General features: G+C 48.6%; 1 protein-coding gene across 3 annotated transcripts in view; it reads left to right on the forward strand.

The window, feature by feature from the left end:
• The window catches only part of ARHGAP32 (Rho GTPase activating protein 32), a 239,335-nt gene that overhangs the window by 117,914 nt on the left and 93,636 nt on the right, over positions 1–27,785 (forward strand). For all 3 annotated transcript variants that reach the window (XM_036397579.2, XM_054517120.1, XM_036397580.2), the window contains one exon: positions 24,730–24,816. In XM_036397579.2, the coding sequence (XP_036253472.1) occupies positions 24,730–24,816 (87 nt within the window). The remainder of the gene's footprint in view (positions 1–24,729; positions 24,817–27,785) is intronic.

Consider the following 27,785-nt stretch of genomic DNA (forward strand, 5'->3'; position numbering starts at 1 on the left):
CTTCCAAGCAGTGCATTGCACAGGGGAGGCTTACACTAACCCCTTTGGAGAGTGAATGAAATGGATAAAAACCAGAAGCCCAGTTCCAATTCCACTGAGAAGCTTTTGGGTAGTTCCCAGGACATGAAGCATTTCCGGTGTAACCTGAGTTATTCACAACCCACCTTCCCTAATTGTCGTCTGGGAAATGTAAAGGTTAAAATATTCTTTTCATATCTCTACTATTGTAACTCCTGCCTCTGGCATTTTGGCAGAATTTTTTAAATTAAAAATGAAAACAGAGTTACAGATCTGTCTGTTACAGACCCTTTATGCAGTTAACCTTATAACTCTTCAAGTCCATCCTCTGGGCACAACCAATTTTGATAGATGGATCAAAAAACCAAGACAGTGTTTATGAACTACTTCACAAAATTAAAGCTCATCCTATTCATTAAAGGTTCCAAGATAATTTCTTTAGTACCCTGAATTTCAGGCATTTTGTTGTGCTGTTCTCACTGCCCTTCACTGAGTCAATACATACAGAAGCTGCATTTTTTATCTGTGAAAGCATTTTTCTTCCTTCCCTGGGGTTTTGGATCCATACTGGATACAGTGCTCTTGCACAGCACATAAATCACCTGTGAGAGGCAAGTAATAGGGTAATTCCTGTGTGTGCTTGTGCTCTGGAAAATACAGCTTCAAATTGTCCAGCTGGGCTGCCTGTGAGCATTTACATGTAACCCCTTGAAAACACCCAGTGCTGCTGAAGTGCTCACGGTGTGGGGTGGCAGGGAGCGTGGGGGGTTGGATGGCACAGTGCTCCAGGCTTCAGGAGAGTCTGATTTTCCTGGCCTTTCTCTCCTTACTCCAGGGGATTGTGAGTTGTGCCCCCCTGACTGGCTGTGAGTCCTTATTAGGGCTTATTTAGTGAACTAAGAGCTTCACTTCTTGGCAGAATTTAGCAGGAATCCAACTTTGGCATCTTGTGACTGACCAGAAGAGCTCTAAAATCCCCACTGCCTTCACTTTTTGGTAGTAAGAAGGTTACAATTAATATTTCAGAGCATAGTTGCTTTTCAGTGCAGTGTCATGAGTTTGATGTCCCTGGACACAGAGTCACTGAGGTTGGAAAAACCTCCCAGATCATCATGACCAACCACAGACAATAGAATCCTGGTTTTCCACCATATTGTCTCTAAGAAATAATATCACCAAGTTATAGAATGAGATAAAAAAATTGTGGGAATTAAAAATTTCAAAATAAGTCTCACTTTTCCCTAGGGATTTTTCTGTGCAATCCCTTCAGTGTACAAGGATCTTCAAGGCTTTCTCAAGCAGAGTGAAGAAACTTGTTTGTTTTAAGCTTGAGTTTCTCCCATAATTGCTTGAGACCTAAGATTTCAATATGATCATTTCAGTCTCTTTCCCAAACTCATTTCTTTTCAGAACCAAAAATCAGTAACCATTCATAATAGGTTTTATTCCTAATGCCTGAGTTAGAGCAGCTTTGTGTTTGCTGGGAAGTGCCTTTTGCCAGAATTAGGGAGGCTGGAGCCTTATATATAAACCATTATGGAATCCTGAGTCTCATGGAGCCTCAGATGAAACATCTAAGTTTCAGTATCTTCTTAGAGATTTTCCTCCTTAATTGGGTTGAGATGAAACTAAACCCAAGCACTCATTTTAGGGCTTGTATTGGTGCCTGCTTAGACCTCTAGCAAGGTTTGGGCATCTCTGTTTAGTAGGAAGACTGTTGATACTGATGATAAAGACATGAATCCCATTTCCTCCGTCAGAATCCTGGGAGTTTGCCAGGATGTGGCAGAAACAGGTCTTTTCTCTGTCCTTCCTCTTCACCCTCTTCTCCCTCACCCCATCACTGCTGAGCACACAGCAGTGGCTGTGGGTGTGAAGGGTCACCTCGTTGGACTCTGCAGAACTTCCCTCATGGCTCCAGGGCAGTTTCTTTAAATCAGTTCACTCCTGTAAATGTCACTGCATGTTTTCATCACAAACACACTCAGTTCCTTCCCACCCTCATTTGCCTGTGTCTGTAGCTTTAGGATTGATTACAGGTTAGGTGGGCATCCTAGGCTAGTGAAAGGTGGAATGAGGTGGGCTTTAAGGTCCTTCCAACCCAAACAACTCTGGGATTTACTGATCAATGTAAAATCTTATATTAAAACATCATGTGTGTGTGTGTGTGAGGGAGGCTATGGTTCCTTGTTTTAACTGACTTATACCTTTTCTGCACTTTGTATAAATGTTTCTCTTCAATTTACTGTGCAGAGCAGGTAAACTCCTGCAGTGTGTGGTCTTTTTTTTATTCAATATGTAGAAAATACTTAGTTCTTAAACCCACTACACCTGCATTACTTGTCAGCTACGTTTTGAATTCTGTATGCTTGTGTGAGTTGAATATTGCCCAAAGCCTGCAGGTTCCCTGGGACACCCCTTTCTTCCAAGGAAGAGCAGTTGGAGAAGTTGTGCAGGGCACAGCTTGTCCTTGTTGCTGGTGAGGTGTGACATGGCAGATGTGCTGGAGCTGTGGGGATGTGATTTGTGAGCAGCAGGAGACAGGACCATGTTGTGGAGGATGTGTTTGTGCACCTGAAGAGATGGGGAGGTGCAGAAAAGCCCAGAGCTGTGAGTTTCCTGTTAATGCCAGATTCTTTTAGTCTGGCTAAAGTTTTTATGCAACATTCAGCTAAGGGGGGAAGTTTTGGCTTCTACTCCTAGAAAAGCTTTTGTTTTAGAAAATCAGTTTGACCATATACCTCTGCTGCTCATTTTCCAGCCCCTCTTTCCCCCTTTTTGCTGAAGGAGGTGTTTCCATGGAGTCTGTTCCATGTTTAACACTTGCTCAAGTTGTAGAGAAATGGAAGTGGGTTAGAAAACATGGGTCAGATTTGTCCCAGCTGTGGGACAAGGGCTTTCTGTTTCTTTGCTTAAAAAAGCAGGGTGGGGGCAGATTGGAGATGTGAGGATTTGAGGTATTGCTCATGCATGGGCACACAAAATCCTGCTTGCACCTTCCCCCAGCTCAGGTCTGGCAGAGTGAGAAGCTAAAGGACTTTATTGGGAAGTGCTCTTGCTGTGGCTGTGTTCTCTCAAAGTGCATCCAGTTTGGTCACAGCCTGACCTCTACTTCATGTCAGGGGATGTGGGCACAGCCTCAGTGCCAGCAGTGCTGGGTTTCACACAGCCTGGTTTGTCCACGTGAGTGGTTGTTGATCTTTCCCACTTGTGGGGTCATGGGAGGAAATGGAATAAGTTTCCCCTCAGCTTTTATCACTTCCTGCTGATAGGTCAGGGGAGATTATTGTCCTTCACTTGCTGCATCTCTTGTCAGCAAGAGAAGTTGGTGTTGAGCCAGATGATAGATAATGTTTGTTGTGGGGAAGGAATTCCCAGATGTGGCTGTGGTAGCACTGATATCCCCCTCCCTGCCTTTTGCCCTGGCCTGGTGCTGCCAGGTCCTGCTCAGACAGCTGTGGCTGGAATGTGCCAGCTCTTGGTGTCAGTCCCTGCAGGCTGGCAGGGATATTAATTTTTGATGGACAAGGCTTTTGGAGACCCTGCACACCCTGCCAAGATAAAGCTGTGCAAGTTGAGCCAGCATTATTTGTTCTTACAGACCTTACTTCATCATTTGAAAAAATACATTTGCTGTAATTTCCCAGAGAGGTTCTGGACTGCACATCCCTGGAAGTGTTCAAATGGTTGGATGGGGCTCAGAGCAACCTGGGGTAGTGGAAGATGTGGAATGAGATGGGATTTAAGTTCCCTTCCAGTCCAAACCACTCTGGGGTTTGATGATTTTATGATTTGGTGGAGATGGTTGTGATAAAATTTTAGCATTGTGAACTTCCAATTTGCAAAATTGTCATCTTGATGCTTACTTGGAGTTTCTTGGGAGTGAAGATGGGCTGGGGTGTAGAAAAGGGCAGGAGAAACAGTGACACAGTCCAAGGAGGAGATTTCTGTGATCATGGGCTGGCTGTGTACAGTTTCTGTATGTGTCATAAGTGAGTTTCTGGGGTTCAGAGCACGTCCAGAGGTTGTCAGGTGTTTCTATCCAGTTGTTACTGCTGTGCTTTCATGGCTTGTGAGATACAGTCCTGCCTCCACACTGAGACAAACCCCTCCTGCACCAGACTGGAGGTGTTTGGTGCTGGGAGGGGAGAGTGTCCTCCTTTTGGAGTGTCAGGAATGTTGGTGTTGCTTCCTCCAGCCTTCCTTCCTCGCCCAGCACCGAGTCCTGCTTGTGGAAGGGGTCTGGTGGAGCTGTGCTCCAGCAGAACTGCTCCCAGGAGAGCCAGGAGTGCACCTCTGATGGGAATTCAGCTTTATTCACATCCTGCACCTCCACACGTGGTACAGCCAGGCTCCTGCTCCAAGGCTGTCCATCCCTGTTTGGTTTTCCCTTATGGCTTTGCTAGGTTGTATTTCCTGCCTTTGCTCCAGGAGTTCAGGTCTTGGTCCTGCTTCTCTGTATGTGAAAAATCCCAAATCTTACTCAGCACAGCACAGCTCACACCAACACCTCTCCTCTCCTTGGATGACAGGAGGCTGAGAAATCCCAGCATAAATGTATCTGCACTCTGGGTAGAAAAGGTGCTTAGAAAATGTGACAGTGAGGTAGGATCAATGACTCCCTTAAGCCAATTAAGCTGCTCATTGCCACAGCACTCTTCCCTCCATCAGAATTACTGTTGCTGGGGGTTCTGTGTTGTTTTTTCTCCTCCTTTGGCATTCCTGCTGGTATCTCAGGTATAAAAGGCATTTTTTCCAGTGGCTTTGATTCTTGTCAGCATGGAAAAAAAGTTAATACTGACTTAGTTGGGGAGAAAACAGAAGAAGTGAGTAAGAGACTAATAGCTTGGAATGACAGGGCTGTATCAATTTTCACTCCCTCAGAGGAATAATGTGCTTGTTCCCAGCAAATGGAAAAGTAGACTAGGAGTAAAACTGTCACTGGCCTCCCACAGAATATAATGGATTTTGGAGCTCAGAGAAAAAAAGACAGTCATAACTAACTCTGTGATTTTAATGCACTTTCCTTGAAAGTCAGCAGTTTTATGAAATGCCATATGCAGGAAGATAAAAACTGTATACATCTTATAGAGCTGTATAAAAAATGATATTCACTGCTTTAATCTTATGTATTTGACTGTGGATGAATGCACTTCTCAATAAGCCTAAATGTGTTTTGGGTTTGAGTGGTTTATATCCTTACCTATGTGACCAGCACATAAACTGAACCTGTGAAAAAATGATGGACAAGCACTGTAGAAAACCTAATTCCTGGTGCATTCACGTGGCTTTTCTGTGGAAGTGGTTCTTGAATGAGCCAAATAAATATAAATTATGGTCCCCTGGTAGGCTGACAGGGAACGCTGTGTGTCTGTGCTCATTGATTGGCAACAGCCAAGGGAGGAATCCTGCTTGGTCCAGGGAGAGACAGTGAAAGAAAGGATGCTTTGTTTTGTGGCAAGGCCACTTCTCTTTTAAATAAATTAATAAATCAGGCTGGTCCTTTAACTTAATTGCCTCTTTGTTTTAGCCCAAAGTCACTAGGTGTTGGTTCCTCTTCCAGAGCCATCTCCATTGTCTTGGTCCTGTAAATATTCACTCACTTGGGCTGGGCTTTACTCTCATGGAAACCTGGGGCTGCAGGAGCAGGAGGATGATTGTGCTGCTGATCCCTGCCATCGTTTGTAGTGCAATGCCATCTAGTGTGCAGAGGGCTCTCAGGATTGCCCTGCTCTGGAAATTCAGCACAGCAGCGCTCTCCTACCTGCACCTAATTCCGGGCAGCTCCAGACAGATTCATTTCTGCCCGGAGAAGCTGTGGCTGCCCCATCCCTGGAGGTGTTCAAGTGGTTGGACAATGCTTGGAGCAACCTGGGATAGTGGCATGGGCAGTCCCTGCCCATGGAATGAGATGGGATTTCATGTCCTTTTTAGCCTAAACTATTCTGGAATTTGATGATTTTATGATATGGTGGAGATGGTTGTGATAAAATTTTAGCATTGTGAACTTCCAGTTTTCAAAATTGTCATCTTGATGCTTGCTTGGAGTTTCTTGGGAGTGGGGATGGGCTGGGTGTAGAAGAGGGCAGGAGAAACAGTGACACAGTGCAAGGAGGAGATTTCTGGGGTCATAGGCTGACTTTGTACAGTTTCTGTATGTGTCATAAGTGAGTTTCTGGGGTGCAGAGCACATCCAGAGGTTGTCAGGTGTTTCTATCCAGTTGTTACTGCTGTGCTTTCATGGCTTGTGAGATACAGTCCTGCCTCCACACTGAGACAAACCCCTCCTGCACCAGATTGGAGGCGTTTGAACATGGCTGGGCTGTTCCTTGGGGCCTGTTTTTTGATAGTTTGGGTGCAGGAGAAGCATTTCTTCATTGTCTGTCTTCATTGGTACTTTGATCTCTTAAATTCTGCACATGAAAGAAGACAGTTTTCTTGCCAGGAGGACAGAAGATTCCCCCCCCCCCCTCCTGTGCTGAGGAATGTGCAGTGTGAGGGGTTTGATTTCCTTTTCCAGCACTGTTTTGGTGTCCTTGTGTGGTACCCAAGATGTTGGATTCTGGATGCTGCCAGGAGGGGGGCTGGGTCTCCCCAGGTTTTTACTAGGCCTGCCAGAGAGGAATCATTTCTGAATAATCTCCTTTTGCTTTCAATTAATTGTGAAACCAGGCTTTAATAGGGTGTGAAATGGAAATAGAGAGAGGTTACACCAGCTGCCTTTATTTACATGTGTTAATCAACACAGACCCAAACAACAACAAATTAAACTCGAGCCATTCAGAGGGTTTGAAACACTCCAGATTTGGCTGAGGACTTTGAAAAACGTGTACTTTGTGGAGAGCTGGAAGATCATGGGCACTTTTGTTCTTTTTAAAATTAGCAGCCATGGGAGACCCGAGGCAGAGCCCTGCAGTTGCTGTGGCTGTGGCCCATGGTCAGCTGAGCTGGCTTTGCTCTGAGCAGTGACAGCCCTGGAGGGTCTTTGCTGCGCCTTTGGGGACTTGGCTGTGGTGGCAGGGCTGGCACAGGAGGGTGGCCCCCTGTGCCAGGAGTATCCAAGGGCCCTTCTCCAACTCTGGCATTGCAGCACAGGCTCCAGCAGCCAGTGACTGAAGGTGGTTTCCTGTTGGACACGTGGCTGTGCTGATGCTGCAGGGGTGCATCTGCAGTTTGATGGGAATGTCTGTGGGAAGCAGAGCTTGGTTTGCAGCCAGAAGGAATTTTGGTTACCTGTGTTCAGCTCTGAGGGGCCAGCGAGTGCCTGGTGCTGGTGGTGCTGAAGGTGCTGTAGGGCTTTGGCTCTGGCAGGATGCTCAGAGGTACTCCTGGAGGATACCCCCTGCTCCAGCAGAGCCACTGGGCTTGGCTTCTGGGAAACCTGTGGGTTTGATTTCTCTGGGAAAGAGTCAAGGCAAATTCAAGGAAAATTTTGCTTTGTTCCTCTAGAGAACTTCACAATGGAGACATGAACCTGCTGGGGTGTACAGCACGTTGTGTGCACTCCCAGACTGCCCCAGCTCATCCCCAAGTCCATAGACACCCACAGTACCAAGGAGATCAAAGAGAAATATTTCAGAGTTGGGAATTAAACCAGGCTTCTGATCTGCCTGTGCCAGTGAGAGCTGGATGTTGTTGTTTGTGAGGATGAGAGTGATGATTTCATTTAATGAATTCAATTTAGAGAATGGTCCATATCATGGCTGGTCAAAATGTGATTTGTCAGCAGAGGGAATGAGAATATTTTGCTTTTTTTCTGGTGTGTTTTTTTCCTACTTAGAAGGAAATCAGCTCTCTAGTAGGAATTATGTGATCAAGTACCAGAACTTGTTTATCAGAAGGAGCAAAATTTATGATGAGGCTGGTCTTACACTGATAAAATCCTTTTCTGCTCCATGTATTTATAAGCCGTAAATTCTGATTCTTCACTCAAAGGTTGGACTTGATGTCCTAGAGGTCTTTTCTAACCTTAATAATTCTATGATAATTATTATTAATTAATAATAATGAATGTGTGTTAGGGACCACATTCAGACATCTTTCTTGCCTCTTACAGGTCATTTAAGGATGCTTTTGACCTCAGCAAATATGTTTCCATCCTCAGAACAGATTTTCTTCATTGTCACTTTCTGTAATCCCTTTGTCCATGACAGGCCAGGCTGCACATAGTGATGTGTAGTGGCACCAACTCTGTGTCAGGAATTGCTTTCTAGTTGTATCAGAAACAACCAGGTGCAGGAGGGGATTGGGAATCAGATGGGCTGAGGGACCCTGAGGGGAGAGCAGCACATGGAAGGCTCATTCTTGCTGATTATACCCTGTTTGCACTAAATAAGGCTGCTCCAGGGGTGGCCCAGGCTGTATAATTTATAGGCACTGATTTCCTTCATAAACATTCCCTAAATGTTTATTTCTTCGTGCTGCAGCACCCCATAGTCTCATTTATTTGGGGATATGAGAAGACATCTCATAAATTTTCCCAGCTTGTCATACCTGAAAATACTGCAACCCATGACACCTTTTGATAAGTTTTCCAGTGTAACAATTAAAGGCCTTTTTGACAGTTTATTGCACAGGAAATTTCCAAGGTATGGGAGAAATAGGACATTGGGTAGGAAAGAAATAGAGTTTCTTTCTAACAATGGTAATTTTCAGTTCTTTAAACAGCTTGCATTGAGCATTAAAAATTCTCAAGGGTATTTTCAGAGCTGAAAGAACAAAGAGAAACTTTGAAGAGGGGGAAATCGCTATCAGCTGATGAAAAAGGCTTGAAAAGTTTATGTTCCTATCGTAAAATCCATTTTACTACCCTAAACATCTATGTTCCTGCACTAAAAGTGTATGTTCCTGTACATGCTGTGCTACACTTGTCATTTGTGAGGAGGAAAAGCTGATTAAGTGTCTTCACAGCCACATGAAGATGCTTTTTAGGCCTCAAAGGTATTTGTGTTATACTGTCATGTAGGGTATGGATAAGGGACACGTAAAATAGACTGAAATTTGTTGTCAGTGTAGGCAACAAATGGGGAAAATTGGGAGAATTGCCCATGGACAGGAGAGAGGTATCAGGGCTGGAATGGGCAGAACTCTCTGTCTCTTCCCTGTGTTATTAGAGAAATAAATCTGAAAAGTGGGGAAAAGTCTTGGCAAATCTGTTCTCAGCAGATTAAAAATGTGAACTTATGGGGAGTTCCTGCTGTGTGATGTTACTGACCCACAGCGCTCTGCTGACCCTGCTGGGTGCTGAGGTGATCATTCCCTGCCATTTTTGGGCTGCCCAGCCCATCTCTGACACTGGCAGTCTGAAGCACAGTGGCCTTCAAACAGAGCATCGTTTGCAGTAAAATAATAACTGAAACACAGGACTGACTTCTGGCATATTCAGAGTAAAAGCTCATTGTGGCTTGAGGAAGATGAAGGCTCTGACAGGGACCTGCAGTTTCTGAGAACTGACTTGGACTGCAAAAATTGCACGTGAATTTGACAAGAGACCTCTGTGACCAAAAGTAATAAAAGCATGAGGTTGTGCTGGAAAAGTGTTGGATCTTAATATTTCTATATTACCATAATTATGGTAATATTTATTACCATAAATATTACCATATTACCATAGAGAAGAGGGAGCTAATGGCATTCTCTCCCTTTGGTGGTGAAATCATCACCAGGCAGGGGTGGGCTGGCCAGGATGGAAGCACTTCCATGGCTAGTGATTCCGAAAATGCCTTTCTACAGAGAAGGGACTAAACTTGGATATTCTGGACTGGAAGAAGTGGTGTGGACTTGTAGTAGTGGTGTGGTGTTCATGAGAATAATCACTCTGTTAAATTACCACTCAAATTTAAAAATTGAAACCCTCACTGAACCCAAGTTTTTGGGTCTGTGGGGAAGAGGATGATGTCCCTGTCAGTGTTGATCGGGTCTCAGGTGCTGAAGGCTAAAATCCAGCCAGTGAATAATGACCTGCACTATTGGATGTTGCAGATGAGTCTCATTTACTCTCACACCGGACCTCTCGGACACGCAGACGTGTTCAGGCTGTTCACTGGCCAGGGAAGGCTCTGACAGCAAACTTTTCCTCACCAAATGCTTGTGTTGTGTGGGGCCTGTGCAGCGAGCGGAGCCCCGCCGTGCCCGGCTCCGGGCGCACATCCCGCACGGTCCCGGCCGGCAGCCCCGGCCTGCGGGGAGCTCCGCGGGCTCCAGCCCAGCCCAGAGCCGGCTGCCGGCACCGGGAAAGCGGCGCAGGGAGGCATCGGCTCTGCCCGGCTCTGCCCGGCTCTGCTCGGCTCGCTCTGCCCGGCTCGGCTCAGCTCTGCCCGGCTCTGCCCGGCTCTGCCCGGCTCGGCTCTGCCCGGCTCTGCCCGGCTCGGCTCAGCTCTGCCCGGCTCTGCCCTGCTCGGCTCGGCTCTGCCCGGCTCTGCTCGGCTCGGCTCTGCCCGTCTCTGCCCGGCTCGGTTCTGCCCGGCTCGGCTCGGCTCGGCTCTGCTCGGCTCTGCCCGGCTCTGCTCGGCTCTGCCCGGCTCGGCTCTGCCCGGCTCTGCTCGGCTCTGCCCGGCTCGGCTCGGCTCTGCCCGGCTCTGCTCGGCTCGGCTCGGCTCGGCTCGGCTCTGCCCGGCTCTGCCCGGCTCTGCTCGGCTCGGCCCGGCTCGGGTCTGCCCGGCTCTGCTCGGGTCTGCCCGGCTCTGCTCGGCTCGGCCCGGCTCGGCTCGGCCCGGCTCGGTTCTGCCCGGCTCGGCTCGGCTCGGCTCGGCTCGGCTCGGCTCTGCCCGGCTCGGCTCGGCTCGGCCCGGCTCTGCCCGGCTCGGCCCGGCTTGGCCCGGCTCGGCTCTGCCCGGCTCTGCTCGGCTCGGCTCTGCTCGGCTCGGCTCTGCCCGGCTCTGCCCGGCTCTGCCCGGCTCTGCCCGGCTCTGCTCGGCTCTGCTCGGCTCGGCTCTGCCCGGCTCTGCTCGGCTCGGCTCGGCTCGGCTCTGCCCGGCTCTGCTCGGCTCGGCTCGGCTCGGCTCGGCTCGGTTAGGCTCGGCTCTGCCCGGCTCTGCCCGGCTCGGCCCGGCTTGGCCCGGCCCGGCCCGGCTCGGCTTGGCCCGGCCCGGCTCGGCTCGGTTAGGCTCGGCCCGGGCTGTGCTGGCTCCCGGACATGTGCTGGCGCTGCTGTCACTGCTCTCTCTCGGCCGTGCAGCCGCTCGTGTGCCGCTGTGAGCCCGATCCCCGCACGCATTCCCTGCCTCCCTGTTTCTCTTGGCTCCCGCTGAACTGCACGGCTCGTCCCGCGGGACCTTCCCAGTGTGAGAGCGAGCGGCAGCGGCTGGAGCAGCCCGGGTTTCTCTGCGGTGCCAGCCGAGCATGAGATGGGCAGCGTGGCGGGGGCAGAGCCCCGGGGCCGGCCCTAGGAGCGCTCGGCCGGCAGAGGCCCCGCGGGCACGGCCCGCCATCCCCCGGCCCGCGGCGCCGCACGCCGGAGCTGCTGCGCTGGATCCTGGCGAGCATTTCTCAATCGGCTGCTGGGAGGCTACGGAGAGACCTGGAGCTGTTAGACCTTGGCTAGGGAGCCCATCCATGGGAAGAACGGGGCGTTGTAGCAGGGGTAAGTAGTGCACAGGCTCAGAGAACCTCTGGGCTTGCTCTGAGATCCTTTTTGTTTGCTACAGTCATCGGGATAAAATAAAAGCGGCTGGAAGGGTGCCTGCAGCATGGCACCAAGTGCTGCTGTGGCAATAAAGAGCGATTCAGCTTCCAGTTTAACAAGGGTTCTTTGCAGAATCTTCAGAGGTAGTTCAGAAGGGGGGGAGGTGGTTGTATTTTTGTGCAGACTCTCTTCCATGACAGATTTTAAAGCTCGGGATAATACAAACTGCGGTTCTCCTCCCAGAGATTAACCTGTGGCCTTTGGGAAGATCTTTTTGCAGTGAGGAAGTCAGTCTGAAAGCCATATTAATGAGGTAGAGGGAATTAGCTGGGAGTGGGGTGGGGAACATCCCAGCAGAGCTTTCCTGCCTCAGGAGAAGGGAATGGCTTTTGAGAGAAATGTTTTTAAACCTCTAGTGCATCTCCTACTAAGCAGAGAAATGAGAGGCCAGCACATTTTCTGGTGCTAAATGTGTTCCAAACTAGTGCTAATAATTCCTAGGACATACCCTTTATTATGAGGGTAGGGGTAGCAAAGGAGATTTTAGCATTTGTTTCCTCTTATTTGTTCTTTCATGCACCTCTAAAAAGAATCTTTTGAATATAAGGGAGTATCTGTTGTCAAAGTGAGTGTATATTGACTCTGAACTTTTACCTGGATAATCTTGTAGATCATTATTCCGAGTTTCTGAGGCAGATCTGTGGGTATGTGAAGCAGACTTGGATAAATCTTTCATCAGGTGCAGGGACAGGTAATGCTCACTTGGATGTTGAGCTGACAGGAGCCACAGAGCAATCTGCTGTTGACAGAGAAGTTTTAGGAGGTTACATGTATTTCTTCAGTCATAGCCAGTAAATTATTAACCAGACAAAAGCAGCATCTGGACTTTCTAGGAATGACTCTTTCCGTTTGCCACCTCTCGAGTCTGTGCCCTGGGAGCTCGGTGCAACTCCAGGCTCTGTCAGAGCACAAGGGGGTGCTCAGCATCTTCAGCGCTCTGCTAAACCCTTGTGAGAATTGCCCTGCTCCCTGCCCTGCCAGGGTAGGGCTCTGTAGCTGTCAGGATGCGTCCCAAAGCTCCCTTTTTGCTGGCTCAGCTCCTTGGCTTCTTTTTTAGGAGAGTTGGACTTACACCACTTCCTATTTCCTGCCTATCTTTGCTCCTTGCTTTTCCTAACGGCCCTGAGCCTTTCATGCCTAGCACCCAGATTTCCATATGTGAAGAGAGGGAATCTTCTCAGACTTTAACCCTTCCATAAATTGGTCAGGCTGACACCTTTTAATCGGTTGGTGGTGCTACTGATACAGCACCCGTGTCACTCAGAGCTCTGAGCTTAATGTTTGCCATGAGTTAAAGAAACTGAGGGGGTTTTGTGTTTTATTTCTCTGTGTGTGTTTGGCTGAGCAGACTGAGCAGACTGAGCAGAGTAACCAGGATTATTTGGACTGGAAGCTTTCAAATTCCTGCACAGTGTGCATGGCGCTGCTTTTCACACACAACATTCGGCCACTCCGAGATTTAAATTAATTATTTGGGATCTGTTGGCTTGTGGCTTTTTCCTTACAGCACACATCTGTGAATAACCAGGCTTCCCTTCCCTTCCCTTCCCTTCCCTTCCCTTCCCTTCCCTTCCCTTCCCTTCCCTTCCCTTCCCTTCCCTTCCCTTCCCTTCCCTTCCCTTCCCTTCCCTTCCCTTCCCTTCCCTTCCCTTCCCTTCCCTGTTAGGATTTCATGGGGAACAGCTGGGTGTGCTCTGCAGGTACCTCCAGGTACTTCCTTCCAGGTACTGTGCAGCTCAATGAGGGCCAAGTCTCAGAAGTTTGAAACAAAACAAGAAGTTCAAAGTCCTCTGCCTGGTCCTGAAATGCTCCAAAAGTTGCTTTTTGTAAAGTCACTCAAATATATCTTCAAACTCTTTTTACATCAGACTTCTCTGCTTGGGGTCTGGTTTATGGTACCTGGAGGTGTCAGTGCCAGGAATTGCTGTTGTTTGTCATTAGGTTTTGCCAGCAGTGCAGTGTTAACAGGAGCCTGTGCCCACAGCCATTTAATCCAGCCTTGCAATTGCTTTTATTGAGGAAATGTTTCATTTATGCTGTATTTTCTTATGGAAATTGAATTTAGAAGGGATAAGTTGTGCACCCCAAGATTGTTTTCATTTCCTTGTGGCTGTACCACAGTTATTTCCTTTCCTTGGGAAAAACAAAGCTCCAGGGGATGCAGAGCTTGAGGTGAGGTTGGCCAGGGATGGAGCTCTGGGACAGAGCAGGACATCACACATGCTCCTGGCGTGGGCTGTTTTCCCAAAACAACAACATAACAATTCCATCAAGAGCTTGCCATAATGGAGGCTCTGTGTGTGCTGAGCCAGATGCATCTGGGCTGGGCTGACCCTGCCAGCTCTCCTTGGAGGAGCTGTGTTTTGGATTCCCACCAGAGGTGTGCTGGCAGAGCTCTGTGCTTTGTGTTTGATCCCGTGGATGTCTCTTAGAGGTCAGAAGTCATAGATGGGAGTCAGTAACAGATTCTGCTCGTTTATTTTCTAGTTCTCTGTCCCTGGAGCACGTGTCCATGCAGGGGAGCACAGGGAGGTCACTCCTGTGCCCCGTGGTGTTGGGAATGGCCTGATCACCCCCTTGGGACAAGCTTGCAGGAGAGATGGGATTGCCTGAACCAGCCCACGCTCCCAGCCAGGCTGGGGCTCTGACTCCCCAGCTGTGGCACAGTTACTGAGCACAGGGACTTTCCAAGCTCCTCCTGTTTGTAACTTCCTACCCCTTGTAAGTCTGGTGGGAGAACAGCTTCCTGTGCCTGTGGCTGCTGGTTTGAGAGCCTCTGCTTAGTGCTGTGTTTCATGTTGTCTCCTGAAACCCCAGAGGAAGTTTTTGGAAGTTGTGTGCCCCCAAGGGAGAAGGATGTGAGGTTATCATGGAAGCAAAAAAACCTGCAGGAAAGAAATCCATGAAGCAAATCTGGCAGTACCACTGTGTTTCTCCCATGTCTTCTCAAATGTCATTCCAAGTGACATAGATTCTGTGTCATAAAAAAAAAAAAAAATCCAGGCTTCACCCAGCTAGGGTGAGAAGCAGTTCTGAGTCCAGTGGTTTCAGTCTGTAAAATTCAGCACTATTTATCTGAAAACCAGATTTCCATAGCCTGGAATGCAAGGAGTGTGGAAGTTTCTCAACACTGAGAGCTTTAGAGACAAAAGACAAACCCAGGAAATTCCAACCAGAAACCCCACAGGTGGCAGTGGAGCCCATGGAGCAATCCAGGATGTTCTGTGCTCTGTGCCAATCCCCGGTGCCCGAGGCTCTGCTCTGCCTGCAGCCGCACGCAGGGGTGTTCCTGCTTTGTTTTTAATAACCTCAGATATTTTAATTCCATGAAAACATTCTGTTTGCAGACACTCAGAAGTTGTTTTTGCCTAATGGGGTCTCCAGTGGCTGCATCTAAGAAGTTTTTATAAATATTTTATCGCTTATGAAGATTGACCTTCTTACACATTTAGAGGAGATAAAAGGGTGAGACCACTTGAGAAAACATTTGCATCTTAATACGGGAAAATCTGAGGGAAGTGTCTCTGATAGAACTCTGAGATTTTGTGTCTCAACAAGCTTAGGCATCAAATAGACTTGGCTTAGGAGTTAAACAGACTCCAGCAGTTATACAACAGTGGCCTGTGTTGGCAGCTCCACCTGGCATCGGGGATTGAAAGGGGGATCTTTCCAGTTTGTGCATTTCTGACTGCACCTAGGTCAAGGTTACTCCTGATTTCATCTCCAGAGAGGCACCAGCTGGATCCCCTGTGAGTTGTGTCTCAGAGCAGCTCTCCAGCAGCAGCATGGGGAGGGGAGGACCCTCCTGTCCAGAACAGCATGTGAGATTGGAAAGGGTAGAATTCGCAAGGAATTGCCTTTCCTTCCCTCTTGCTATGTGCAAGAGAAGTGTGGCACTGGGCAAGTGTTTTGCCTGGTTTCATATTTATTCTAGATTTCTCTCTTAGCTGATTAATATCCCTTAACGTGCCTTGTCTTTTACCCTGTGGCTGATGGACCAGAGTGGACCTGTCCTGCCCCAGTCCCTGGAAATCTGAAAACCCAGCAGATCAGATCTCAGATGCTGTGGTTGCAGTGGAGTTTTTGCTGCCATCTCAAAGTGATGCCATTTCCCATACCTCTGGGAAGAGCTCAGGGAACGTGTATTTAAAAAGTTGCAGCAGTATGTCCCACACCAGGAGCTCTATTTTTCCATGGGAGCCCAGCATGCTCTTCTCAGTGTCCATACATTCCATCTGTGGGTGCCACATCCCTGGAAGTGTCCAAGGCCAGGCTGGGTAGAGCTCTGAGCAAGCTGGGACAGTGGAAGGTGTCCCTGCCCATGGCAGGGGTGGAATGAGATGGGTTTTACAGTCCCTTCCAACCCACAGCATTCTGGGGTTCTATGATTTTAAAGTTATTCTCTGCAGGAGTTTTGATTTTGAAGGACTTCAAGGAGTGTCCCAGCTGTTCTCAGCTCTCTCAGAAGCACCAAGATGTGTAGCACTTGTGCATGACCTCACTGGATGCTTATATTAAAACCACAATAACCAAATACCCCAAAGGAGATGTGTTCTTGTGCTTGTAAGGCACAAATGGAGCCATTGCTGCTTTCAGTACTTGTAAAGCACCCTGAGGGTCCTGCTGGGGCTGGGACCTGCCCTTTTCTCTAGCTGTTCGTACTTATAAACCATGCTAGGATTTATTAGTCTTGAAGGTGAAGCTCAGATGAAGGGATGCTGACTGCTGAATAATCATCCTGCCATAGGAAGAAATTGTCTTGTGTGATTTGCAAGCTTAAAATAGTTCTGGAAGTAACTACAGGCAAAACACACATCCCACAAGCTTTTAAATTGACTCAGTGTGAGTTCTTGCATAAAAGCCAACCTCTGAGTACACCTTTGATTGGATGGGAATTGTGTGTGCTGGGAAAGGGATTTACTGTGTCCAGCTCTGGGGTTTCCCATGAAAGAAGGACCTGGAGCTGCAGGAGCCAGTCCAGAGGAGGCCATGGAGCGGCTCCAGGGCTGGAGCCAGGCTGGGAGAGCTGGGGGTGCTCACCTGGAGAGGAGAAGGCTCCAGGGAGAGCTCAGAGCCCCTTGCAGGGCCTGAAGGGGCTCCAGGAGAGCTGGAGAGGGACTGGGGACAAGGGATGGAGGGACAGGACACAGGGAATGGCTCCCAGTGCCAGAGGGCAGGGCTGGATGGGATATTGGGAATTGGGAATTGTTCCCTGGCAGGGTGGGCAGGCCCTGGCACAGGGTGCCCAGAGCAGCTGGGGCTGCCCCTGGATCCCTGGCAGTGCCCAAGGCCAGGTTGGACATTGGGGTTTGGAGCAGCCTGGGGCAGTGGAAGGGAGTGGAATGGGATGGGCTTTAAGATCTCTTCCAAGCCAAACCATTCCCTGGGATTCCACCAGTCAATTTTACATCTATCCCTCCTATCCTCACACATTGCAGGGATGTTTTCTGTTGTATTGTGCTCAGTCCATGGGGAGAAAACAGGGTATGACAGATCACAGAATCTCCTGAGCTGGAGGGACCCTCCAGGACCATCCAGTCCCACCCCTGTCCCTGCCCAGACCCCCAACAACCCCACCCTGGGCATCCCTGGCAGCGCTGCCCAACCCCTCCTGGAGCTCTGGCAGCCTCGGGGCCGTGCCCATTCCCTGGGCAGCCTGGGCAGTGCCAGCACCCTCTGGGGGCAGAACCTTTCTCTAAATCCAGCTTGAACCTCCCCTGGCACAGCTCCAGCCATTCCCCCATGTGTCACTGGGCACCACAGAGATCTCTTCATGGAGATGTTTTTTTCCGCTTTACTCCAGAGGTGCCTTGGAGTTTAATTCCAGCATCCAAACCCTTCCACACAATGGTATCTCACACTCTGTACAAAACAGGCAGGGGAACCAGAGAAAGACAGAATGCTTGGGTTGAAAGGGTCCTTAAAGATCAAAACCCACCTGTCCTGGGAGAGCTGTGCTTGGATTTCTGCTCACCCCGGTGCTGATGGTGGCTGAGTGTGGCCAGGCTGGCCCCTGGTGCTCTATGGGACTGTCCAGGGATAATGTCCAACACTCCACATGGTTCAGATGAGGTGTGAGGGATTTACTCACACCCTGGGGAGCCTGGAGTAGTGACTGCATGGCATTACAGGAGGTGCATTTTCCTTTTTTCTCTTATCAAGCCCTATTTGATTTTCTATGTATTTTTCTGCTGCTTTTTGAGCACTGTGTTGGAGTTGTCAAAGGGGTGATTTAGAATAGCAGAGGAAAAAAGGAGAGTCAGATAGAAAAATACTCTTTAAACAGGGCTTTCCTGTCTTTACTTTGATCATTACTTTAGGATATTTATGCTTGGGTAAAGAAACCACTCTGTGAAGAATGTTCTTTTTTTGCTCTGAAGCCACAGTTGAGGATGAGACAGGAAAGCAGGAGAAGATGGGAAGTGTGTGGGAGGATAATTAGTACATTTAGCAAGATAAAGCTGGAATGAGGCAAAATAGGCCATATAAATACATTTATGCTGTCAGAGTAATTAGGTAGAAAACGTTTCCCTGTTTAAGAAGATTTGCCAACCTAAAATTTCAGATAGAATAAAATCAAATCTTCACATGTATCAAAAGGCAAGGCAGGTCTGGAAGATGTCCCATTACCAGACAAACTGCTGTGAGTAATGGTCTGGGTAATGAGAGTGAAGTGGGGCTTGGACCAGCAGGATAATTTAGGAACTGGTGCAGGGACTGGCTGTTGGTGACTGGAGCTGAGAGATGTGGTCAAAGCTTTTCCTTATAGTGAGGCAGTATCTCGGAGTTTAATCAGCTTTTAATTTCTTCAGGATTTGTCCCAAGGATATTTGAGTCTTAGAATTATTGTTTTTTAATCAAACATGGCCATGTTTCACAGGGAAATGAGTCTCCTGCTCCTTGCCCTTGGCTACTAGACAGACTTGCACCCACTGCACACATTCCATGAAGGTGCCGCTGGTCCTGGGGCTTTGCCCTCGTTTGATTTGCTAAATTGCACCAACATCAGAAATTAACAGACATGAAAGTGAGGTGGTTTAGGAAGGGGAAAAAAAAGTAATTCCTAATACTGTCAGGAAAAAGTTGTCAGATGTAACAGTGCTTTGGAGGATTAATGGGCTTTTGCCACGGCCGAGTGTGAGCAGCAGCAATTCCCATTGCCTGTGTCTGGCTGCCTTCCCCAGGGATTTAACCTGAAATTCTGTCTTGGGAAAACGTGACAGGATCACCAGCTGTCCTTGGAGCAATGACACAACCTCTGGCAGGAAAATCAGCAGCCTTCCCACTGCCTTACAACTCCTGGCTAAAGCCTTGGTCAGTGTTCCTGCCATCCCTTGTCTCCTGGAGACTCCTGCAGATGTGAGCTCCTCATCCCACCTGGATCACTGGGCCACTTGGTTGTCTTGGATCACAGGGGAGAGGGTCTGCTAATGATGCTCAACTTGCTTGTACTTTATCTTATAATAACTAAGTTATATTCAATATATAAATACAGTTATACATTTATTGTATTTTATATTATGGGTGTAGTTTACTATATGAATATCACAATATTTATTATACAAGTAAAGCATTCATATTTATATGCATATATTTAGATACATACCACAATATAATTTTATCTATTAGGTGAATAATACTGTTAATATTTTGAAGCATAGAGAAGGAGCTGTAGGGAGCAGCTGTGTTTTGTTGTCCAGGGAGCTGGGCAGGGGCTCAGCCTGGAGCAAAGGAGGCTCAGGGGGCCCTTGTGGCTCTGCAGAACTCCTGCCAGGAGGGGACAGCAGAGGGGCTTCGGCTGTGCTCCCAGGGAACAGGGACAGGAGGAGAGGGAACGGCCTCAAGTTGCTCTAGGGGAGGTTTAGATTGGATATCAGGGAGAATTTCTTTCTGGAAAGGGCTGTCCAGCCCTGAGACAGCTGCCCAGGGCCAGTGGTGGAGTCCACATCCCCAGGGGGATTTCAAATCCATGTGGATGTGACGCTTGTGGACATGGGTCGTGGCAGTGCTGGAGGAATGGTTGGACTCCATGATCTCATAGGCTTTTTCAACCTCAACAATTCTGTGATTCTCCATAATTCCTTTGACTGGCCGTGAAATGTATGAGAAACCCTCAGGGCAGGGCCAAGGACAGGCAAGTTTCTGTCACCCTCTGTGAGAGATGCCAGAAACTCCTCTGTCAGCTCAGAGTGGTGACATTTGGATATTTGTGATTGTCCCAATATTTTCCTGAAGAAGCTCCTGTTTGCTCCCTGTGGCTTGATCCTGTCTCAGCTCTGCACTAACAGTGTCCCTAAAGCCTCTTGCAGGAGCCAGGCCCTGGTGCTCACACAGCATCACCTTTGAGGTCTTGGCTTTCTGCTGGCTCCCAACCAGGACATCATTATCCAAGGAATTTAGATGAAACCTGGGAGGTGCTGTGTAGGGGACTGAAATCGGCTCCAGAAATTGTAGGAGTTATTTTACAGGGTTTTGCTGCTCTCTGGAGTGTTATTCCCTGGCTGTGTCCCAGGTCAGTGTAGCTCCACACTGACTCCACTCCTCTGATGCAAGAGGGGGGTCTCAGTTGGATTAGTTTAATTAAAGTATAAAAGTTTACACCATTACCTGCACAGACAGGTTTGGAGTTTGGGAAGGATGATCTGCTCCTCCTATTTGGAAACAAGATTATTTTTCCAGCTTACAGTTCTCATTAATTAATTGTCATCTAATTACTAAATGCCTCCCCCATTAAATTATAACCTTAATGCTGATTCTGTTGGGGAGGGGGATTTATTTGAGCTTTTTTATTTTCTTTTATGTTTTGTTTTCTCTTTTTTACATATTTTTATTTTATTGTGAGCTCACTGCCACAGCCCTGTGTTACTCACTTGCTGTGATGTGCATGAGTGCGATCAGTGCATTCATGGCTTTATGAAGCAGAAGTTGAAGTAAATTCCACAGACAAATCAAATCCACGCTTCCCAGGCTTCTCACAAATCACCCTTTGACCAGGAGAGCTGGATGATGGGGTTGACATCACTCAGGAAACAAGGAGGTGAAAGTTAAAGCTGCTGAATGAGCTTTCTTTGACATCTGGGGCACCAGGTCTTACCTGGTCAGGATTGGCTCATTGTTAGTAGCCAACAATCCCTGTCTTCTCAACAGATTTATGTAGTGCTTTTCTTGAGGTGATTTTTCACAGCTTTTGCTATTTGTAAGAGGATCACACAAAACTCTGCAGTGGTTGGAAGTAAAAAAATTATTGCACACATCTCAAGAGTTATCTTTTAATTATTTTTAATTCTGAATGTGCTGTATCATAACTCAGCCTCCTGCTTTGCCGTTGTTCTTCCCTACAAGAGGAATGACCGATAAATTTTGCTCTGCAGGAGACCCCTGTAATTAGTCCCTTATCACGCAGCTTGCCAGAGATGAGCCTCAGACATGAACTAGAAGCATTTTTATGTTAAAGCTCCTTGTAGATGTGATCAGCAAAGTCTTGTCCTGCAAGCACTGCTCTTTTGGGCAAAAAGAGCCCAAAACTTTTGGTACAAGTTTGCTGGTAGAGGAAAAATTACCTGCGTTGAATTCATCATCAGTTCTCAGTGAGTGTGTGCAGGTTGAAGGCTCCCAGACTTGTCCCCAGCCATGTAAAGACAAATTTGGGCCATGCCTTGGCCTTGCTGCCCAGAGGAGCTGTGGCTGCCCTGTCCCTGGAAATGTCCAAGGCCAGGTTGGAGCAGCCTGGGACTGTGGAAGGAGTCCCTGCCCAAGAAACCAGATGAGCTTTAAGGTCCCTTCCAGCCCAAACCATTCTGGGATTCCCTGATTCTGTAATGTTTTCAAGACTCTGCATTATCCATACACACAAAGTGTGGTGTGACTGGTTTTAAGGCTTTCTTTGTGTATCATGAAATACTACCAATGAAAAGTTTAGGATACTCTAAAGCCAATTTATAAAATTTGTCATATCCACTCATCCTAAGCATATATATTCCAACAATAAATGAACCTAATGGGATCTAATACCTCATAATTGTTCATCAGGCTCAGGAGGTTTGACAGCCAATTTCAATGTGAAGAAGGAACATTGCAGATTATACATTATAAAGTATATGCTGTTTAACTCTGATCACTTGCAATAAATGCTATTTACAGATTATTTACCTCAGGAAAACACATTGGCACAGTTACAGGGATATCCACCAGGGCCTGCTGGCTGCTCTGTTATTTAAGAACACAAAAATCAATGTCCCACTTCGGAGCCAACCAGATTCTGCCTGTGAGTCATGTTCAGAGTCCAGTAAGGTCAGGAGAGGCCTCTGCTTTGTGCTTGGATTTCAAATCAAGCCTGGGGGCAACTGTGCTTTCCAGGATGTTCTGTTTACAAGGAATGCAGCTGCAGGAAAGGCTTTTAAACATCAGGACATCCATGATTTTTGGGAGAGCTTTGGTGCATGTCTATTAACAAAGCAAAATACAAACTGAACCACGTGGGGCAGGGAACATGAGCGAATATTCATCTTTGGGGGCATTTTGCGGTGAGGACGGCTGGACTGCAGGATAAACCCCAGAGATTTTCCTGTGGAAACAGTTTCTGTCTCCGTCTCAGTCAGCACGAGGCTGCCGTGGGAGAGGAGCAGTGTTCAGCTGGTTTTTAGAGTTCCCCTCTGAAATCAGGGACAGGTGCATGGCCCATGGCCAGCAGTGGGCTGGAATGTCCCTTCTCCCCACAGTAAGATTGTGTGAGCAGGGACTGAGGAGGGGCTGCCTGGGAGGTGTGAACCCCCTGAATGGGATCCTGAGGATGGCCCCCAGGCAGGAGTGCCTCGGGAAGGAAGATTGCTGTGCCCCAGTGCCCTGCTCACAGCTCCAGCTGATCTCTGCTCCTCCTGGGGTCTGTGCAGAGCCCGGCCTGGTGTCGGTGTGTGAGGGGGAGGGTGATGAATTCACCCCCTGCCTTTCTCTTCCCCACGTTCTCAGGCCCTGAGTTCCTCTCAGGGAGCTCTGTAGTTGCCTCTTGGTGGTTTTGTTACCTGGCTGTTGTTTTTTTGGGGCCTGTGGTGATGAGCTTTGCCACTGATACACTCAGTGAAGGGACATCTGAAATTCCCTTGGGGTCAGGGAGGGGGGTCCATGTGCCCTCAGGGAGCACAGGGGAGATTAGAGGATGGAAACCTTTCTCCAGGAGTGGGAAACCCACATTTGAGTCATAGAATCTCAGAATTGGGTTGGGTTAGAAGAGCCCTTAAAGCTCATCCCATTCCACCCCTGCCATGGCAGGGACACCTTCCCAGCCTCATCCAGCCTGGCCTTGGGCACTGCCAGGGATCCAGGGGCAGCCCCAGCTGCTCTGGGCACCTGTGCCAGGGCCTGCCCACCCTGCCAGGGAACAATCCCCAATTCCCAATATCCCATCCAGCCCTGCCCTCTGGCACTGGGAGCCATTCCCTGTGTCCTGTCCCTCCAGGCCTTGTCCCCAGTCCCTCTCCAGCTCTCCTGGAGCCCCTTCAGGCCCTGGCAGGGGCTCTGAGCTCTCCCTGGAGCCTTCTCCTCTCCAAGTGAACACTTTCAGTTCTCTCAGCCTTTCCTTACAGAAGAGCTGCTCCAGCCTTTGGATCATCTTTGTGGCCTCAATTCCCTTGTTCAAGGTTAACAGGGCCCAGGGCTCCTCATACCTGGCAAACATGGCAAATATCTACAGTGTGTGTGAGCTTTCCCTTACTGCATGCTTTGGCTTTCCTTTGGCTGTTTCAAAACTCAGCAGCACTTCAGATGTGACATTTGATAGCAAAGAATGATGATAAAGGTGGGGGGGAAGGTGCAATACAGAAGCAATGGTTGTGTTTAATCACATTAATGGCAGCAGCCTATGCTGGTAACAAATTGTACAAATCTAAAGACCTTCTCTGGACCAGGAATGTTGTTACTTACCTGTGTACAGCCATCAGGAAAGAAGTCAATGTTCCAGGAGCTGGGTTGGTGGAGGGAGAGGGCTGAATCTGTGCAGTGGGACTTCCCTACAGAGAGAAGGGAGATTCTGGCAGAGCAAAGTTAAATAAATTCCAGGTGTCATGTTCATTTGTATGGAGAGAACTTTGCCTTCTTTGTCCCTTTTTCATGAGATGTCTCTCACTACCCACTTCTGATTTTCACTTGCTTACATCCATTAAATACAACAACTTGGGATTCTTCTCCTCACCCTTTTTTCATTTCTGCTTTCATTTGTTTCAGGATTTTTTTATTGCTCTTGACTAATTAGGATTTTTTTACAGCCTTTTAAATTTTATGTACACATTTCCTTTATTTATTTGCTTTACAAACAGTCTTAACTTACTTAGGATTATTTGTAATTTCTGCTCTCAGAGAAGATCATTAAACATTAGCCATTTTAGTGGGTTAACAGGGCCAGGAGTGGGATGCTCCAGGCTCGGTCCATATGCAGGAATGTCTCCTCACTGCTCTCACACAAACACATCCTGATGATGCTCTTAATGACTCTGGGTGTGATGAATGGTGCCATAAAACTCTGCTGGGGTGAATTGCTTGACAGCACTGAAATTGGGAGATATGTTTTATTATTTAATGTCTGCCTGAATGTATAAAATAAAAAACTAAAAACATGTGGGGAGGGAGTATGGAGAAGGTCTGTTCTATATTCACTATCCATGAATATTTATAGAGATATTTTCAGTAAACAATTAATTTTGCAGACTTCTAAGCTGGAGGGTTTAATTCCTGCCTCGAACTGTTTGCCTCCCCGTAACTGTTTTATTTTTGAACCGTATTTTTATTTTTAACGTGTCAGGTGAGGTTCCAGAATCCGGTGGCATTGCAGGGTCTGTGTGTGCTGAGTGCCTCCCCTGGGGCAGCTCCAGCCAGACAAGCCCTTCCCTGATTCCCTGATTCCCTGATTCCCTGATTGCCTGGTTCCCTGGGACTCAGCATGTCTGGGAGCTGCTGTGGGTGCTGAGCTCCATGTGCTGCTCTGGGCTGGTTTGTGCCCTCACTGACTGCTCCTCTCTCCTCTCCTCCCTGCCCTGCAGCTCTCGCTCCCAGAGGAACAGAACGAAGTGACGAGGAATGGCTGTGAGTCCAAGGAGCTGGTGTACCTGGTGCAGATCTCCTGTCAGGTAAATGCCCTGTTTTCTCTCCCCAGCCTGGCTTTCATTCTCTTTCCCACACAGCCCCAGAATGCTGGGATGTGATGCTTCCCTGTGGTGTGTCTGGGGTTTTCCACCTCTTCCCTGGCTGGGTCCCCCAGGAGTGCTGCCTGTGGTGCTGCCACCAGCACGTTTTAGGAGAGAAGGATTGAGGGGAGAAGAATGAGAGTGTGAAGGAAATAATCTTCACTGATGGCCAGGGATGAGCCCAGAGACAGGAGTGGGTGTGCCCAGGCTGAGCTCACTCTGGGGGCAGCATGGACACCTGGACACACCAGTGACCCCACCAGGGAGAATCCCAGCCAGAGGTTTGTTCCCTCAGTGTGCTGCCAGGAGTGTTGATCTCCTCCCAGACACCTGGCGCGGAACTCTCATCTCAGGATGCTTTGAGCAGAGGAATCTGCTGCTCTGTCCCACGAATTCTTCATCTGCTGATCTGTGTGCCTTTGTAAAATGCTGCCTAATGGGTGTGTTTTAGTATGCTCAGTGAGTCACCCTTTGTGGGAGATGCAGGGTGCTGGCAGGTTCAGTGGGAGTTACTGCCTGTGTTGGGTTGTTTTCCTGGGTTCAGGACAGCAGCTCTTTCCATGATTCACCTCAGCACGCCCTGAGCATCCATCTTAGCAGTGAGTACACACTGATAGGTGGTGAATTTGCAGGGTCCCTGCTCTGCTGCCTCAGCTCTGTGCTCAGAGTAGGGTGTTGTGAGAGCTGAGGAACACAGCATCCTGCATCCCACATCTCAAGGAGCAGAGCCTCTTGCCCTGTTCTGGAGGTGGAGCTTGGCCAGGCTGAGCTCCAGCAGTGTTAATTCCAACAGGAATTATAATAATAGTATATTAATATAATAATTCCTCTCTGTGGGCAGCTTTCACATGTTCCTGTGCATGTTTATGAACGTGCTCTTGGGAGAGGAAAGAGAGGCTCGAGGTGGACATCTCTCAGATTTGCCAGTGTTTTGGCATTTTTTGGGACTGTTGTAACCCCCTGGAGCCAGTCTGGCCCAAAAGCAGCACTGCCCAGCCCAGCAGCCCAGGCTGACAGGCAGCACAGCAGACCCTGGGCATGGGCACACGTCTGTCCCAGCCACAGCAGGGCAGTGCCTGGCAAAGGGACTTGCAGGGGACTCTTGGAATTGGAGTTTCAGTGTGTTTGGAGCCCTCACATTTGGGGTACATTTGCAGTGCTCAGTGGAGGGATGAGCCCTGGATTATTCCCTGGCTGTTGCTGGTGAGCCTGGAGAACATGGCAGTTTTTCACTAGCTCCAGAGCACATCACTTCTGATCCTTCCCCCACCTGACTGACACCTCCAGAGATTCACAGGGTGGCCTCAGGTGTAATTGTGTATCAGACCCTGCAGAGTACCCCTGTGCAGGAGGGAGGCCCAGGAGCAGCAGAGAGCTGGGATGGGGAACAATGGAGGTGAGGCCTGACCCTGCTCCTCTGGTGCCTTGCTCCCACTCTCCAGAGCTTTGCTGGGATGTGTCTGAGGGTACAGGCATGGATTTCATCTGGGTGGGGACAATGGGGGGAATTCTGTTAACCTTGGACAAGGGAATTGTAGCCACTGTGCACCAGGCCCAGCTCCTGAGAAATTCCCTTCCCTTCCCTTCCCTTCCCTTCCCTTCCCTTCCCTTCCCTTCCCTTCCCTTCCCTTCCCTTCCCTTCCCTTCCCTTCCCTTCCCTTCCCTTCCCTTCCCTTCCCTTCCCTTCCCTTCCCTTCCCTTCCCTTCCCTTCCCTTCCCTTCCCTTCCCTTCCCTTCCCTTCCCTTCCCTTCCCTTCCCTTCCCTTCCCTTCCCTTCCCTTCCCTTCCCTCCATAACTGGACTCAAATTCAAACCCTGGGATTTGGCCTCATACATTAAAGAATGGTTGTAGAACCATCCTTTGTCTCCCTTTCTTCCTTTTTTTCATGTTTTCATTTTATTTTTACTTTCTTTTCTTTCCCTTTCCCCCTTTCCTTTTCTCTCTCCTTTTTCTCTTCCCCTTTTCTCTCTTTTCCTCTTTCCCCTTTTCTTCTTTCCCCCTTTCCCTTTTTCCTCTTTCCCTTTTTTCTTTCTCCTTTTTCTCTTTCTTCTTTTCCCTCTTTTCCTCTTTCCCCTCTTCTTTTTTGCCCTTTCCCCCTCTTTCCCTTTTCTCTTTTTTTCCCTTACATTTCCTTCTTTTTTCTCTTATATTTTTCTATTCTTCTGTTATAAAGTACTGCCCCTAGCTAGCTGGAGCTTCTCCCTTCCCCAGGCCTGTGACCACCCTGTCCCACATTACTGCATGTCCCTGTCTCTCAGATCCAGAGGAAGCTGAGACATTTGTGACATTTGGATCCAATGACCAGGAAGGCATGGGAGGAACTGCACAGCTGAGCATCATTTCTGCCATGGAGATCCTCCAGCCCTGGCCCCCCTGGCCTCTCCCTGTGCAGGGGAAGATTCCATTCCATCACCCCTTGGACACCAGCAGTGTCTGTGTGGAGCTGGCTCCACAGGAGAATGGCATGGGAGGTGTGAAATAGCTCATGGAGTGTTGGTGCAGTGGGGACACATTTGGGCAGGGTACATCTTGATCAGGCCAAAAATATTGAAGGGGGGAGGAAAAAAGCCTGAAAACCAAATTGGGCTTTCCTCACCCTTTGGATGTGCTTCCAGCACTGGTGTTTGGGCACTGCAGCAGCCTGAGCTGTGTCCTGGATTGTCAGATGGACACAGGCCCCTTCTGCTAGGGAGGCTGGATCCCATGAGTGTAAAAGCTCGAAATTGCTGTGATTTGTTGCAGAAGCAGATAGCAAAGAGTGAGGGTGTTGCCATCCTGGCAACTTTTGATTCCAGACTTGGAGAAATCAGTCAAACCCCTGGGTTTGGGGGCCAGTGCTGGCCTTGGCCAGTCTGGGCTGGGCAGACCCCCCTGTGCTGTGCCCATCAGGTGGCATTTTCTGTGCCATTCC

Source organism: Molothrus ater, chromosome 22, assembly GCF_012460135.2.
Source record: "Molothrus ater isolate BHLD 08-10-18 breed brown headed cowbird chromosome 22, BPBGC_Mater_1.1, whole genome shotgun sequence".
NCBI classification, from domain to species: Eukaryota; Metazoa; Chordata; class Aves; order Passeriformes; family Icteridae; genus Molothrus; species Molothrus ater.